This window comes from Cnephaeus nilssonii, assembly GCF_951640355.1.
Source record: "Cnephaeus nilssonii genome assembly, chromosome: 11".
NCBI lineage: Eukaryota > Metazoa > Chordata > Mammalia > Chiroptera > Vespertilionidae > Cnephaeus > Cnephaeus nilssonii.
In genome coordinates this window covers 34,184,809-34,202,504 of record NC_137082.1, presented here as the reverse complement: position 1 = coordinate 34,202,504, position 17,696 = coordinate 34,184,809, and the positions used below count along the sequence as shown (strand labels likewise).

Below are 17,696 nucleotides of genomic sequence, written 5' to 3'. Positions count from 1 at the left end.
AGGTTTACCTTTTTAACAAACACTAAAATTCTCATCAATGGGCCAATGCTGAATGGGTATCAAAAGAAATATGTAACGTTGCAGCTCCAGAGGCTTCTGTCTTAATTTGTCTACATAATGGAGAGCCATCTGCACCAATTCTGTATCACAGGTCTGGCACAAACATGTTAGGCTTGGACCTCTCACAAATTTCTGAAAATGTTCCAATATTTATTGAAAATAATCTGGATATAAATGGACCCACGTAGTTCAAACTTATGTTGTTCAAGGATCAACTGTACAGAATAATCCACAGGACCAGTTTGTTTTTACTAATGAGAACTTTTGTACTAAGAAAACTAATGTTTAGTAAAGAATAAAAGTAGTTGTAGAACTGAAATATCAGGAATGAAAATACTGCCTATCAAATCCTTCAAGACAAAGCCAAAAATGTAGAGGGAATATCTATAGCCCTTCTTACATCTTTAACAATAGTCTAACAAAAATAAGATAATAAACAAGAAAAACAAAAGGAATGAGAACAAATTGAAACCAGAATAGGAGAACTGAAACTTAGAAGTTGGTTCTTTGAATCAAAATAGATAAGCTACCAAACTTAGCCAAACACAGAGATTTGTGGCTCAGTGGGAATCAGCTATAGAAGAGCAACTTGGCAGAAGGAAGTCTTCTGAGAAAGAGCAATGGCATGCTGGTGGGGTTTTCTTTAGCTGGTTCCTTACATCCTAGTGTCCCAGCATGTTGAGGCAGGCAGATGCCAGGGCAGCACAGCCAACACACACACACACTGTGCTGTCTAATGACCTCATGTTTCAGATTCCTCCTCACCACCACCCTTCCGCCATTTATGGCAGGAAATAAGGACTAACTCTGAAAAGGTATTCCTCCCAGCCCCGCTAACATGGAAGGTCAGTGGGTCCATGTAGCATGAAGGCAAGCAAGCCTAATTTTTGTTGCTGGCCTTGACCACATTTCTTCCCCTTCCTCTCTGTCTGCATCATTCCCTTTCCACATGCAGCCTCGCTCACCTTTCTAGCTCAGTGCACCACAAAACATCTTCTTTGCCATTCATGACAACAGGGAAAAGTTGGTTTTTCCCCTGTCTGATCGAGTTCGACTTGGTGGTTATTGTCTGTACTTTCTTTAACTGGAGAACAAAATGACATCATGCAGTGAGCACGGAATGAAGGATTCTGGGGATGAGTCAAGACTCAGAAGCACCGAGGGAAGATGCGGGATGGAGGCAGGTGAGGGAGAGAAGGTGGCAGTGCTGGGCTCACAGAGAGAATAAGAAAAGGAGAGTTGGAAAGACAAGGACATTTTGTGCTTCCCACAAGCACCAAGAAGTTAATGCACAGAAAGGATCAGCCTCAGGACAAGAGATAAAAATGTGCCCATGAATGAGATCACATGGGTGCCAAGAGAACACAACTGATCAAGCAACATTAAGCGAAATGTAACAGTCCACCCAAGATTATAGGGAATAGTTAGCCAAACCAGGATTTTGGCTTGATGTAAACATTAAGGATTAAGTTTATGGACATCTTAATATAATTATCTATGACTTGCCAGCAGGTAATTTTTCCTTTGGCCAAAGTATTAATCACTTCTTGGGAGGACCAGCTGAAATTATATGTGTGTCTCTATGGCATGTGCATTCAAAATTAGAAAGTCTAGTTGCCTTTTCTCATATAGTGATTATTGTTTATCAAGTACCTCTCCTACTCTGTACTTAACAGGCAGGACAGAACAATTATGTGGGGAAAGAGTCCCAGCACCAAGGAGTTACATGTGAGGGAGAGGGGACAGGAACAAACGGTACCAAGATCAAGTCCCGCTTGGAGGTCACCAAGTGCATTTTCCGCAGACTGTTTGTGAGCACATCTTACCTTTGCTGTCCTATTGAACTCCAAGCAGTCCTGCAGCTCGAGTTTATCATTCTTTGATGCTATCACGGGCCTGGGAACAGCCAAAACCCATTACTTTCTACCATCTGCCAATGGGCCATAGCTAGGCACCTCCCAAGGTGGGAGTGAGGGCCTAAGCCTGCAAAATGTGCTCTGGCAGCGAACTGTTACAAATAAATTATATGGTGAAAAAGATCCTGGCATAAGCACAAAGCTGTGTGCCAAAGTCAGGGACAGACTAGCCCCTTCAGGGGGCAAGATCAATGTTGAGGAACAAATGATCCTCTACCTCAAATTTTAATATTAGTCAAATTAGGCTCTCATTGAATAGAGCAGGAATGGGGACGCACGCTGGAAAGAGTCGGGAGACCCTATGCGATCCCAGCCCGATTACTAACCGAGTGATGATCTGAGCAGTTACACAGGACCTAGTGTCTCAGGAGCTTGGATTAGATCTTTGTGGGTCTACCTGCTACAAAGAGCATTGCAAAGCCATGATTTGGTGGCTTACTGCTTGGGATGCAGCCACGGGAGGGTCTCAGGACTAAAAGTGGATGCAGGTAGGAAAGACAGGAGGTGGTTCAAAAAACCCTAATTATCCTTGTACCTTTCACCATCAAACAAACCTGCAAATGCAGAGAAAGGCAAACAGGTGTCCAGAGGGGGATAGAGCTTTAGAACCGAAGTGGTTGAGCAGTTCAAGAGCAGAAACAGTGAAGAGCTCTGTATCCACACTTGATCAATACCTCAGCAGCTCCCGTGTAAGGAACTTCAAGGTCACAAATGAAACAGACATAAGAATGGAAACAAGTGCCCACAAGAGAGGCCATTGAATCACACAAAACATTCCGTTAAAATTCAATCTTCCTTGACCTTACCTTCCACATTTCCAATGCCACTCTATTCCCATTCCCAGCTTTTCTTATAATCCAAGGGGGCTGAGGGACTTGGAGAAAAGGACAGAGCACATCTGAGGTTTTCCACCTCCAGGCTGGATTTGGGTCTGTGACCCCTGGTTAGTGCTCGAGTCATCATTCTAGAACCCTGTAGCGTCGGCTATAGTACTACAGCTTGATTCTTATCACAGCTCAGACAGAAAACTTGGTGGCATCTTTGCTGACTCTGATTATCGTCTTTTATTGCAGCACATCCAGTGCCTCAGCAAATCCTGAAAGTCCAACACTCACATTATCTAGAATCTAATCCCTCCTGCTAAGTTTCACAGCACTGGAGGGAAATACAACGCCCCAAGGTGCAATGTGTGTATGAATGGCACTTCCTGGGCCATCAACAATAATTAGACTCCTCCTCTAAAGGACCATGACCATCTCAAGTTTCTCTTCATTTCTGCCCTCATCCCACTATCATCTATTTTACCAGAAACTACCATGAATCTAGGATACAACTCGTCAGCTTAAAACTTCTTAGAATTCCAAAAGTAGATCTAAGTGGACCCATAGGCCCCACATAATTTGGCCCATACTAATGAGTTCTCTGTCCTCCTCTCACAGCCCCTCACTAAATGAGGAACACAGTGCCCTGCAACCCCACCCCCTTACCCTCTTCCTTTTGCCTAGAATGTTCTCTCAAATAACTATGGCTCCATTCCTACTGTAGGTCTTTTCTGGAATGAGAAGCCTTCCCATCAATTCTTCCAATGCCCTGCCCGCTCCAGCCATGACCCTGAAATCATTTACTGTCTTCTCTACCCATCCCCCACTAGCATGTTAACTCTGAAAGAAGACTTACATCTGATGTGTTCACCAGTAAACTGACAGCATGTACAACAGTGACTGCTACAGAAGGAGAGGTCAGTGAATGAGCCCACTTGACTCCAAATTCAGATGGCATTGCACTATCTGATTGGGTGACTACCGAATAAAACTGCAAGATGCCTGGCCATTGTGGCTTAGTGGTTGAACATTGGCCCATGTACCATGTTGAGCACATGCCTGGGTTTTGGGTTCCATCCCAAGTGGGGAGCACGCAGGAAGTAACCTATCGATATTTCTCTCTAAAATCAATAAATATATTTAAAAAAATTTTTTTAAATGCCAAGATGTCCAAGCAGAAATCCTCCAAGCTATACCAGTACCTTCTCACCTCGGTCTACATTTTGCTAAATGGCCAGAGTTATTTATGCTTCCAACTCTTCCTTCTAAAGGAGAATCTTTATAAGCTTAAAACTTATTTGCCAGTCCGGGAAATCAAATTACCATCACGTTTTGTATCTTAATTAGAACACCACATAGCCCTGAAACCACATATAGAATATAACTAATCCTCAGTAATATGAATGGACTAATGAAAAACTGGGAAAAGTTCTTGGCTAAGAAAATCCAAGGATGACAGGCTTTGGGCTCCCAATTGTCATCTCAGCTCTGCCACCTGCTTGGTCATTATCAGGGAGAAGGGCATGTCTAACACTCTCCTCCATTTCCCAATGGGACAGGCATTAGGAGAAGAGGTGGGGTATAAAGCATGAGCATCTCCAGCGGGGAGAAGACGCCTGTCTGCTCCAGCACATGGCACTGTAAGCACCAGGCCCCTGGGCAGAGCAGGAAACAAGTTGGAGCAGACTGAGGAATCTGGGCCTGAGATTTCCAGGTAGCTGTACGTCTTACCAGATGTCAATCTGTAACACCAGAGATTGGTCTGAAGCCCAGGGTGGCTCTGTCTCGTGAGTAAACCAGTCAGAGCTCACACCATTAGATGCATTTCACTTGGTGGTTATCTGTCCCACTCAGAGCCCTGTGTTACCTGTTCATCCCGGGCAGGTTGCCCCAGAAGTATCGGGCCCTGTGAGCAGCAGACACTTTGATGGCATCAATCATCACTGGATTACACTGTAGGGAGACAGAAGAACAACTCTGCTAGGAGCCCACAGCAGAATCCAGGTAGTAACCAGAGTGGGGCAGGTGACAGGGCTGCTCCTTAGCTATCGAGGACACACGATTCCTGCCAACCAAGGGACAGACCAATTCTCAGCAAGAATCTGGCTGGAGGCATAGCTAGTGCCCCATATTAATGGTGGGAAAAGAGACCAGATCAGACCTGCAAGTTCTGAGAAGGTATGGGCTGGGGCGCACCAGATTATTATGATGCACAGGTGACAAAAACAGCTCAAAACAAAAATCTGGCAAATCAAGGCCCTAGTGTGGGAATGCAGTGTTGGCAACATATGCCCCATGACACCCAACTGTCAGGTTCACACAGCATGAGAGAACTAACTAGCCAGTTCTATAATCGTTATCACAGAACTTAAGCTGTAAAGCTTTGGGGAAAATTAAATGACGTTGTAAGTGTATAAAAAGTATTACTACAACGTTTAATGCATATTAAGGATTGGATAATGAACCTATCTATGTGCCCTAAAGAAACAATTCTCAGAGTAAGGATTAAAAAACTCTCTATAGAGTAAAAATCGGAGTCAAATCTCATGAGATCTCTAAAAGTGATGGTTTGTTTCATCATCCAACTTCAATAGGTTCGTGATGAACTTAGAGATCATTTACTTTTCCCCTCAAAAATATTTGAACCAAAGGAGATTGAACAAGAGACTCAACCAACTTGACTCCAAGATTCTGGGATCTTGCCAGGTCTTCAGTCAAAATCCCAAAAATAATTCACAACATAGAAATCCCCACTCTCATTGCCAGCAGGGCCTCCCCGCCCATGTCGCCTTGACAATCAGGACCCTAGGTCCCCTCACCTCCAGGAACCGACAGATGTCCCTCTTGTCGCCAACCTTCATGGCTACCACATTCTCAAACATCCAGAAGAAGGGCCGGTCGTCACCTTCCTTGGGCCGTGCGTAATTCAGCAGGTGGTAGAACTCGAAGAAAAGTCGGCCTGTGCCCTCTGAGCCCACAAAAGAAGATGGCTGGCTGGGGTCAAAACCACCCCTCCACATTGCAACCAATGGGTTCCCAGAGATTAACTAACTGAGGCTGGTGCTCTACATTCCTACATTCCCTTAATCGGCAGTGCAATATTTTTAAGTATCTTGTGGGATTGAGGCTTCACAATGTGACATGGACAGAGCTGACAGGTAAGGCTGGCAAGAAGCTAAGAGCTCTTTCTCAACGCACTCTTAGACCAACACTCAGTTGATATAAGGCAGTGGTCGGCAAACTGCGGCTCGAGAGCCGTGGTTTACCGCTCTGTTGACTAATGAGTTTGCCGACCACTGACATAGGGTCTTCTGGGGCTACCAAACGAAGGGATACTCACCATATAGGCCTTTCCTGGCGGGGTTCACATTTGAGAGATCATTGCATGGGCTCCCACCAATTACCAAGTCAAAGGGACCCCATTCTTCAACCTGTGGGAAAAAAAACCAGTATTCTCACAGGAGGATAGGATCAAGGATGGAGGGACAGACAGCCTGGGTTCCAGGTAACCTGTCAAGATAGCTTGATGCTATGACCACAGGTTACCTTTTCCCACAACCCTGGGTACGGCTGTGAGGTTGTATGGGGCTCAGGGCCTGGAGGAGGAGGGTGTTACAAAGCCCCCAGGGGTGCAGGCTGTCCTCACATTTTTCTTTGTGATGTTCCTGACGTCATTCACGTATTTAATATTGCCTTCGTGCTTAACAGTTCCAACGGCGATGGACTCTTCACACACTTCAGAGGCGACATACTTCTCTACTTTGATCCCCAATTCTTTGAGGACCAAGTACCCTGTGTGGGATTGGGGAGACATAAAATACACTCAGGCTCATCTTGACTCCTGTGATTCTACATCATATCTAAGAACTCACACCAGACCCAAAAAGTACATTATAGTCCTCACGTGCAACCCTGCATATGGCACAAACTAGCTGAAACAGCAGGGTCTGCAGAGTAGAGAGTTTTGTGAAGGAAATAGGTATGTATCAACTGGTACAGCCCACTGGTAGGACTAATTAAAACTGGCATGTCTAGCACTGGCTGGTTTGGTTCAGAGGATAGTTGTAGGCATGCAGTCTAAAGGTTCCGAGGTTCAGTTCTGGTCAAGGACATGTACCTCGTTTGCAGGCTTGATCCCTGGCCCAGATTGGGGTAGCGGGAGGAACCAGTGGATGTGACTCTCTCATGTCTCTCTCCCTCTTTTCACCCTCCCCATCCCTTCCACTCTATTTAAAATAAAATAAAAATAAAAATCAATGGAAAAATATCCTTAGGTGAGGATTAAGAAAACAAAACACACACACACACACACACACACACACACACACACACACAAACCTGACAGGTTTACAACCATTGGCCCAGCATAGTCAAGCACAGACACAAGGACAGGGATCTTCACCAAAACCGTGTTTAGAAAATAACCTCAAAGTCAGGGGACAATGGCCAAGACTCCATTTTCTATTGTTACCTGTGCCAGCATACACAGGTGTGAGGATGCAGCAGGGTGGGGAAAACAAGCAGCTAGCCATGACCCTGAGAATCATTAAAAACTGTCCGCTTTAGGCAGGTGGACACTGGTAGACACACACAAGTACAAATGATGCTAAATGCATAGCACCTCATCCCCACTGCTTCCTGCTCTGGTAAAATGGAGATATTCCTACATTCCAAAGCAATTTTGAGTATTAAATGTGTTAAATTAGGCAAAGCTCCCCAAGGGCGACATGCTTGTTGGTTATGCTTATTCTACACATGTGGAAACTGGAGGAATGGGAGAGAAAAAAATGGATATTAATAGGAATTGTCTATTAATCTCCAATATATCCATGTTTATGGAGTAAAAATAATTTTCCAAGATATCTACATATAATACAAGTAAAATGTAAGATATGAAATATGTATAAGACTTTTAAAAGGAACAAGAGGACCAACGCAGGTGAAATACGTGAAGAGGATTTGAGGAGAGAAACAAGAAGCCACTGGTTTTCTCAAAACTGTTGACAGACAGATAATCCCAGGGGTCTTGCTTGGCATTCAGGACAGACACCTGGTCCAGGTGAGCATCCCAAGGTGAATTCCAAACTCACCTGTGGCAATTCCATCAAACAGGGACAAGACTCGAATGGGCCGCCTTCTGGCTGCAGGAATCGCAGGGTATAACTTGGGGGCTTCCTGCCAGGTTAAAGAAGGTCATGGAGGTCAGGGTGCAGGGGAAAAGGATCAACCTCTGGGCGAGGGGCGAGCTGACCTTCCTTTGAGGAACTCAAACCCTGTGTTCAGCCATTTCTTAGCAGGGATCCCCTTAAGAGATTTGGCACAGACTGGCTAGTCTACCCTTAAGACATGGAACACAGAGACTCTGAGACAGATGCACACACACAAAAGGACACGACACCCTAAACAGGAAGACCTGGGCCTGCCTCACAGAACTGGTAGAATGGAGCCCAGGAAGATCCACTCCCACTACAATTAAAGACTAAGTCACGGGCTGCTCTTTCCTTAGAAAATCCACGGAAGGCCACAAAGGAGAGAAAGGCCACAGGGGAAGGCCGAGGACTGTACAAAGGACATATGAATTGGCCCCGTCTCTGAAGTAGGAGCGACCCAGCCAGTCATTTGTATAATGGACCTCTTTATGAAATCTTGCCAACAGACTTCGAGAGCATTGCAGTCCCCTGACTCTCTGGGGTAGGTGGTGCTAGAAGGAACCTGTGGCTTACGTATTCGAGCCCAGGGTCACTGGTGAAAAAGGACTGCAGGCGAACATTCCAGTCCTTCCGGCGCTGCAGGACCCCGTGACAGCGCTGCGGGAGGCACATGTAGCAGCTCCAGGGCTCCTGCAGCTTGGCATCGGCTGCTGTGCCCGCGCCCACCAGCAAATCCAGGCACTCCACACAGAAGCACCTGCGGCCGGGAGTGGAGAGAAGACATCAGGCCTTTCTCCTACATCCATAGCCCGCCTTCCCAGGTAGATAGTAATGCACTGGCTAAGAACCGGTTGCTTCTCCCCATGGGCAGAAGGGCCCTACAGTGTGATGTGGGATACACTAACCTGTTTTTCCTAGGATATCAGTACCCTCAGTGCACAGGCTCTGCACAGCAAAGGATCTCTACCCCCCAAAGTGGCCATTCTCCCGGGAGGCTTCCACAACTCAGGCACCACCCTCAGCCATTTCTGTCTCAAACAGATGAGAACCACAACCCCTGCAGAGCAGTAGTAACTCTGGGCCCCTGTCCTCAGGTCCACTGGATTCCCAGTCCCTGGGCCAGAGTTTTTTTGGGCTGTAGGAATCACAGATATGACGTGGGAGCCTCAGGGCCCTGCTGGGTCTCACCCACACGGCTGGTCTGAAGCTCACCGGCAGCAGCTTGTGTTGCTGCACAAGAGCAGCTCGCGCCCCTCACAGCACACGGTGCAGTAGGACTGATAGCCATCATCGTCATACATGTAGAACAGCTCGAGGAACCGGTCCTGGCGGCCAGAGAGAAACTCATAAAACTGAGACCAGGGACCACCGGGCCCGCTGGCTCGACGGACAGGTCACTGGTGGCTTGGTTCCCGTTACAGGAACAACTGGCTGGGGTGTGCGTGCCACTGCAGATGACTTCCTCTGTGGCAGCACCTGCCCTCAGAGGGGAGGATGGGGTGATGGTGGCCAGGGAGGGCTTCACTAGAACCTCCCCCAATGGCGACCTGCAGGTGCTTTTCTCGGGGGAACGACAGGGAAGTTGTGTGGAGAGAAGGGGCAATAAAGTCCAGGGAGAGGACAGGACTTACCCGACATGTCTGACAGAGTCCCCCCTCAAAGAGAGGATGGAAGGACACGGGGTTTTTCCGACCACAGGACAAACAGCTGTCTGTAAGAAAGCATGCACGCAGCTTGTGACACCTCAGGACCAATAACAGCTGCTAAAGCCTCGTGTCTACGGTTCCTGAACATTTATTCCATGCTAGCAATATACCAAGGTCTCTTCATGCTTTATTCCTTTCAACAATTCTTCCACGCTAACAGACCCGTTAACAGACCCACTCCCGACGTGGGACACACACTGAGCCAGGGCACCTCCAGCACAAGGACAAGCTGCAAAGGCCTGGCACACAAATCTGAGACTCTTCAAAGACTAGGACTTTGGGACAATTCGTGGTGACACCAATTGGCTCACTGTCACATCAGGAAAGGACTTTCCAATGACCAGACTCTACACACAGCCATAATCACAGTTTCAGACCCCAGGTGGTTAACTATTGGGCTACCCTGACTTCCCTTCATTATCAGCAGGCAGGACAGGATAGACAAGCAGGAAAGGCCTGGAACTACCCAGGACGGGAAGTGAGGACTTTGAGGGAGAGTATTACCATTACCTTCCAGACTACTCTTGTTGTTGGCAACATCCAAAGCCATTTGCTCTGTTGAGAAAAGAAGGTGTGACATGGGGTCAGGGAGCCTCTTACTGATCAATTAACCCCTGCTGAGCAGTCCTCACGATGTGCCCTCCCAGTAATGGGTGTTCACGGCGCCGTAAATCACCTCGGGTCTGGTCCTCCTCTCCTCGGTCTTTGCCATTGTTATAGTTTGTCTTGAGGCGCTTCGGTTGGGGGCAGTAGTCCGTGGAGGTGGACAAGTCATCAGCTGTGCGTCTGCGCTTCTTGTTCTCTGTGAAAGGGAAGGACATAGCAGCCGGGGCTGGTAGGAGGTGCAGGGCGAACATGGGCCTGGGACAGGACCATGCTAGGCCTGGGTGACGGATGCTTTTGGGCCATGACAGGGTCCACACTGGGTCCGCCATATGGTCCCACTATGGGACATAAGTCAAAATCCCTCACATATCTAACATGTTTATAGGGTTTTAAAGAGCTTTAGACCCAGCACAAACATTAGGCAAAGGCTAACCCATAGCTGAAACCCTGAAACATTTGTCTCCGATGCCCAACACAGTGACTGTCGGTCACTTAAAGCTACTGAGCACTTAAAATGTAACTTGAATGCATTTAATTTTAATGTAAATTTTAAGATTGCTCCAATTAAGTAGTTCATTTGGAACTTGGTCAAGTGAAAATTTGGAACATACATCTGTGAAAATACAGATCAAGTTTTTCTAACAAAAATTTCACATCCAAATTGAGATGTTGTAAAACATACAAAATATGAGATTTTGAAAACAGTGCTAAAAGGAAATGTAAAATAACTTAATTTTCATACTGACTGTTAGGACTGCTTAAAAATGTTGGAAATACTGGACTAAATTAAACACATAATTAATACTAACTGTCTTTGTTTCTTTTACTCTTTTCAATGTGGCTATTAGAACATTCTTTAAAGTATATGATGTGGCAATTCTTTACATTTCTTTAAATTCCACTTATATATATTCTAGCTCCAATATGTATATATACAGTATAATCTAAAAGGGGCATGGTTAAGTTCGACTCTGTTCCTAGGAAAGAAAATTATGCAGTCATTAAAAATCATAAGGACTCTTTAGTGACATCTGTCAGTGGCCATATGATTAATATCAAGAAGGGAAAGCAGGAATCCAACTAGTGTACAAAAAAAGTTGGAAGGATGTGCACACCCAACAAGATGAACCTGGATGGAGGACTTGTGAAGGTTGAGAGTGAAGTGGGGGATGAGAGTTCAGGTTGAGATTTCTTTTCCAGTGACCACTGTATAGGCAAAGAAATTGAAAGAAAAGTGCAGAGAAAATAGTGCATAGTCAAAGGATGGGAAGGGAATACCGTATTTCCTTGATTCTAATTTCATACTGCCTGCACGACGCACCTTCGACTTATTAACCACTTTTAATGGGGGAGACAAAACAAAACAGAAAACACTATGTTAAATGTATGAATTAGTAGACAAATCATGGATTTCAGGCATCCTGGATTTCTAGAAAGTGATAATGGGAAACTATACATAGCTTATAATGGAGGAATTATGCTATTGGTCAAAATGTTAGAGTAAGGTTATGCCTCTTTTGGAGATGGCTCATGGTTTCAGGGTTTTGGAGGTTTTTTAAAATACTTTCCAAGTTTTCACCAATGAGCAGAGCTTAATTTTTCCTTTTAAAAGTAAAGGTGCTAGTGAAGATTCCATCTTTATCTCCTGTTGACTCAAGTTTACAGAACAGATTCCATCGCAGACCAGCGAAGCCAGAAAAGGTTGGGCTGCTTGTTTTCCCATAGCCCTGGGGTTCACAGGGTGACAGAGCAGGTCTCCAAGACTGACTGGTTGCTGAAAAGCTGGGGTGGGGCAAGGGGTAGGAGAGGTGGCTGCATCTCCCAAGGGTGCTCCCACTAGCAATGGCAGTCAGGGCTGTCACAGGGACCCATTCCCACCTGTTAGCTTGTTGTTGGGTTTGAGGCCCTCGATCCCGGTGGGCTTGAAGCCCCCATGGGCCCACTCCAACATGGGCTTCAGCTGGTCCTCCAATGAGTCTCCGGGGCTGCTGGGGAAGGTCTTGCCAGCCCGCACCCTGGCTTTCTGGCGAGATAAAGGCGAGTCTGTGATGAACAGCAGGGGTGGGTGCTGGCCAGGTGGCACCCAGGGATTCCCGCAGCTGGGGCCTGCATTCCCCTTCACTCTGGGCCCTTTCATAACCAGGCAGCTGTCCTGGGCATGGTATGTGACAGGGAGGGGCCTGTGCAGGGGACGGGCGGGAGGCCATGCCGGCACCAAATATGACCTCTTCCCTGTAGAGAACTTGAGTGGTCAGCTCCCTCTCAGAGAGCAGAGGATCAGAATTAGCACTGCTACTTTTAGATACAGAAGTATCACCAACTCTGAGAATGCTCCAGATTTCTTGGTTTATTTTCCTAATGAAGATGGCGAGGTGTCAAGTTTTAGGTCTTATTTAAGAAGCACTAGGATTCCTAACTAAGCAGAGGCTGGTTCATAAATGCTGGGCAAAGGCCACTGATCTTTTCAGTTCTAAGTCAAGGGAACGGGAAAGATAGATAGAGCCTGATGGATCCCACAGACAAGGGGAAAAAGGCAGCTGTCCTCAGCGGCTGCCCTGTGTTGGCCTTGAACAACGCCATTTAAAGGAAGGAGGTTTTGCCCAGCTGGTGTGGCTCAGTGATTGAGCGTCAACCTGTCAACCAGTTAGGGCGCATGCTGGGTTGCGGGCTTGATCCCCGTGGGGGGCATGTAGGAGGCAGCTGATCAATGATTCTCTCTCATCATGGATGTTTCTTTCTATCTCTCTCCCCCTCCCCCTTCATTTCTGACATCAATAAAAAAAATTTTTTTTAATAAATAAAGGAGGTTTTGCTAGCTCTGGAAAAGCATTATTCACTGTTGTAAACATTGTCCCCCACTTTCCAGTGCTCCTCCTTCTTAATTCAATCAGCAATACTGAGAACCACCAGGGAGAAGCTGAAGTAATTAGTACTCAGAGTCATATGGAAGGCTCAAATCCCTTCCTTCCCTTCCCAGTCTGGCCCTTAGGCCAACAGGTTTGCATTCACCTCCTGCCTGGTGGCCCTGTCCCTTCCAAGCCATCCTTGGTTACACTGTGGCCTGAGCTGGCTTTCTGTATGTCTCTTGCCTTAATCCTGCTCTGGGGGCCAGGTCTAACCACCCACCACCGTGTTACCTCCAGAGCGTGGTACATGGCCTTCCTATAAGAGACCAGCTTATTGAAGGTCGCCAGGTTAAAGTGCTGGCTGAATAGCCCCAAGGCCACCAGCTTATCTGCAGAGACCTAAAAGAGAAAGACATCATCAACATCCACCTACCCTGCATCTGGGGTGACCTATCTCTCACAGGGTTATTCCAGGGGATCAAGTTCAGATTCAAAAAAAGGGGAAAGAGTAAAAGAGAAAATAGAAATGATATATACTCCCGATGCACCCAACAGCCAGAAGCATGGTTGACGCTCCCAGTGTGAGAAAGTCTCTGCTCCAAGTGGATACAATTAGAAGCAACCTGTATTTGTACGTATTTTAAGGGCACATGACCCACATGGTCCCTGGTGTGGGCCCCTTGCAGGTGAGTCTTGAAATTCTCTGTGGATGCTCCAACATTGGGGTTTTGCACATGTTCTTCCCTCTCCTTTGTAAATGTGACAAATAGCTATGATTACTACTTAGCCTTCTATTAATTTGTTAGTTGAACTTAGTATATGTTTAGAGAACAGTGTTTGGCACAATGTAAGGATTTTTTTTTTCTATTTGTTCCTATCTTCCTTCCACTGGGGCTAAAGATCCATAAAATCTCATGCCCCAAGTTCCAAGGCCATGCAGGAACCAATCAGGAAGGGATGGAACTGGGTGTTTGGGGTGCTGATCAGACTGAAAGACACACACGATGCTTCATTTTCCACGGAACATGCTCGCACTCACATACACCTCTAGCCCAAGGTCCCACGAGGTGGGGGTTCCTGTCACCAGGCAACTCTACATCCATATCTAGGGCTAGAAGAAACTGGGGCTCAACACAGTTGTATACTGAATGCAAATGCTGTTCCCAACGCCAAGCTGCTCCAATGTAGCACAAGGGCTTAGCACCAGACCTCACATGGTAATACCTTCCTTAATGCTTACAGCCCCACACTTTATCTTATTAGCATCAGGCTCAGTCTTGCAAAGTGCATTTTATGTCTCACCAAGCCAAAGCAATCACAAATAATCCATGCTTCTTCATTTCACAGAATTCATTGCCCACATCCCTGCCTTTAGATGCTTCAAGGCAAGCAGCGACAAGGACACTTATCCTGCTCCCTCTGCTGGCCAATGAGGACATCAGCATGCAGGGAGACTTGCCCTGTGGGAACTTCAATGTGTTTATAGCAAATGGCCCAAAGGAAGCCCAATTCCTAGGAAACCAAAACCTCAACTTGAGGCCAAGTCCCACAAATGTACTAGAGGTCCTTCATTCCCACATCTGCCTCCATCTAATTTGTTCTGTATCCTCACCTAATCTCTGGGCATACTGAAGGTTAAAGGAACATTTCAAAAAGAGACCACTCCAGGAAAACTATTGTCTGCAACATTCTACTCAAATCCTGGAGACTTCAGCCCCAGCCGGGTGCTCAGTGGTTAGAGCATCAGCCCGAGGGCTCGTGTGGGAGGCAACCAATCGATGTGTCTCTCTCACATCAATGTTTCTCCTCCATCTCTCCTCCCTTCCACTCTCTCTAAAATCAATGGACTAAATATCCTCAGGTGAGGATTAACAAAACAAAACACCTGGAGATTTCAGCATGTGCCTTCAAAATAGAAGAATCACAACAGCCTAATTCATTTGTCTCTAACACCACTCTTATGGGGCAGACTCTCAAGAAAGATGAACTTAAAATGACTAACCCCAATAATTGAAAAACCCTGAAATAACCAACTCTGCAAAGTTGATTACCATCACCATGCAACTCCAGACCATCTCCAGGCTACCTAGAGGCGCCTACCTGCCACCTCTGCAGGGCTAAATTAGGTTCACCCTTCCTGTTTCTGCCCCAGAGACCAAGTGGCCATGGACCCAGAGGACTTCCCATCCATGTGTCTCCTGTAAGGGTAGACTGAGCTCTGGCCCACAAGACCCTGTGTGTGTCTCTTTAAGCCATTTTACAAGCAAGATTTGTTATTACTCCTGGATACAGAGTCAAAGATAGTCTCACCCATCTGGAAATAGCAAGGCACAGGCCCTTATCTCAAAAGGCAACTGCAAAAAGAAAGGACAGAGACGCTGTGGGTCTGCAGGCCCATGACAGCCTGCCCTTCCCTGGACTCACCTCAGAGAACTTGCCATCGCCAAACCACTGGACCCACCGCATGCCGGACATGGCCTGGCGCTTGGAGGTGACCTTCCAAGACACTACCATGGCAGGCCACCAGGAGAAGCCCTTGATCTTTCCCCACACAAGGTCCCCTATTCCAAACTCCTTCCCATCCTGCAAGACAAACCACATGAAGGAATCCTAATGAGACGGACGACCTGGGCCAAGCGAAACTCCTGCAGCCCCACTGACCCCAATGGCAAGCAACTGCCTGAGCGAGCCACCCAGGGCTTCCTTGGAGTGCCTGCCAGAACGCCTCGGGACATTACCTACCCGCCTCCAACACTTCATGGTAGGAAAAGTCTGAGTGAGAATGGCTGAAAACAAGAGGCAGTGGGCCCTTTCCAGGTAGCTCAGTTGGTTAGAGCATTGTCCTGGTCAAACTTCCACCCAATGAATACCAATGAATACATAAACAAGTGGAAGAAACCAGTTTCTTAACAACAACAAAAATCAATCTTTTCCCCTCTCTCTCTCAATATAAAATTTAAAATAATCTTTAAAAAATGAAATTAGAATCAAGAAATTTAAAAATATAAGGGGCAATGGATGGGCAGGATTGGTTGTTTGATAGGAATGTGGGGTTTATTATATTAGATCTGTAACATTTAACCTAGCATTTAGGCATGCAAGAATGTTGACTGAAAACGAACAGGAAATAGATCAGAGTAAAATAATGACAATCAGCTGAATATTCCACCACAGGCCATCAGATGGGGTAGCACAAAGCCATTAAAATGCAAAAAAAATAAAGTTGGCCATTTACACATAGCTTGCCATAAAATGTGAGGTGCCCATAAAAATAAGCAACTTATTAAAATATATGGTGTAATCTACTCTGAAGTAATGTATGGTGAAAAAAGGATTTCTACACGATATGTGTACGTAGATATGTACTAACTATACAGCAGTGCTTGAGTGAAAACAAGCTCAGTTTGTTGATTACAGACATGAAAGACAACTCATTTTCCTAATATGTGAAAAAAGCCAATTAACACTTGTATGTATACTATACAATGATGAACAGAATCATGCGCTATGTATACAAAGTATATGTATTTCTAGGTGTAACTATGTCATGTTCAGAAAATCAGGAATCATGTGCTTGAGATATCTGGGAGACAAGTAGGGTAAAGGAGCATGTTACATGTGGGAAATGTACTTGAATCAATTCAAATATTATGCCAAGAGTGACCCAAAATTGTAGAAACAGTCCCCTCCAGTAACAGTGTGCTTTTGTCTCCTAAATTCACCCCTTCCTGGCGGTACCTGATACTCAGTGCCGTCTGTATCTCTGCCCTCTGTATACATCTGTGGGGAGTCCAAGTTCTCCTGTTGGCTGTCCTGAGCCAGGCGGGTGTAAGGGGTACTACTGCTCTGGGGCACCACACTGTCATCTGTGAGGTCGATGGTGGGGTAGGGGCTCTCGGGGGACGGCCACGGTGTGCCTGCCAACGATGCCGTGCGCCGCCTCAGGGACTGTGGACAGAAAGACACACAGCTTGGGCCACAGCAAACCAGGTAGATGACCAGAGATAAGCGTCACCCCGATTGCTTCCCAGGCAAGCAGAGAAAATGAAGACAAAGACGTAAGTTAAAAAGTACAGAGACCAACAAGAATGGTTTTCCGTGACCAAGTATCCCTTAAGTGGTGAGAGAAAGCAAAGCCACGCCCATCAAAACAGACAGTTGAGGACAGAGGCATAGAATGAGTGATGCTCACGTAGAGGCTCTGAGCCACGCTCAGAGAGGACCACTGACTTCCTAAGTGCTTACACTGTGTGCCCAAACTTGCAACAGGAGCGGAGAGTTGCTGTAACCCCTGCGGGTGTTCTCAAGACAGTCAGTGAAGATACCAGGGAGACAAGAGATTTTTGGAAGTCAGTGGCTTATAGCTCGTTTCCAAGGAGGGGAAAGAACCCAGTCATCAGGTAATTCTTGCATTCCCACCACAGTTCCATCCGGGATCAGGCCAGAGAGGTCATCAGGCTTAAGAGAAGCTTACCCAGCACCCAGGAGAGAAAGGAAAGGCAAGACCCTGAAAAGCAGAGGAGTGTGAAGAACAGAAGCCAGTTAGGGTTAGACACTGGGTACTTTCATGGTGATCTTCCAAGTAGAAGTG

The 17,696-nt window shown here is 46.3% G+C and overlaps 1 protein-coding gene across 5 annotated transcripts in view; it reads right to left on the bottom strand.

Moving 5' to 3' along the window:
- The window catches only part of DNMT3B (DNA methyltransferase 3 beta), a 37,804-nt gene that overhangs the window by 2,031 nt on the left and 18,077 nt on the right, over positions 1–17,696 (bottom strand). For 3 of the 5 annotated variants that reach the window (XM_079784156.1, XM_079784155.1, XM_079784157.1), the window contains 16 exons: positions 16,844–17,053; positions 15,530–15,688; positions 13,397–13,504; positions 12,138–12,282; positions 10,330–10,455; positions 10,164–10,208; positions 9,579–9,658; positions 9,160–9,272; positions 8,521–8,704; positions 7,888–7,972; positions 6,444–6,589; positions 6,138–6,228; positions 5,617–5,765; positions 4,665–4,750; positions 1,887–1,956; positions 1,026–1,144 (listed from right to left, as the gene is read on the bottom strand). In XM_079784156.1, coding sequence (XP_079640282.1) covers positions 1,026–1,144; positions 1,887–1,956; positions 4,665–4,750; positions 5,617–5,765; positions 6,138–6,228; positions 6,444–6,589; positions 7,888–7,972; positions 8,521–8,704; positions 9,160–9,272; positions 9,579–9,658; positions 10,164–10,208; positions 10,330–10,455; positions 12,138–12,282; positions 13,397–13,504; positions 15,530–15,688; positions 16,844–17,053 — 1,916 coding nt within the window. The remainder of the gene's footprint in view (positions 1–1,025; positions 1,145–1,886; positions 1,957–4,664; positions 4,751–5,616; positions 5,766–6,137; positions 6,229–6,443; positions 6,590–7,887; positions 7,973–8,520; positions 8,705–9,159; positions 9,273–9,578; positions 9,659–10,163; positions 10,209–10,329; positions 10,456–12,137; positions 12,283–13,396; positions 13,505–15,529; positions 15,689–16,843; positions 17,054–17,696) is intronic. The other 2 variants (XM_079784158.1, XM_079784159.1) reach the window with 1 other exon arrangement.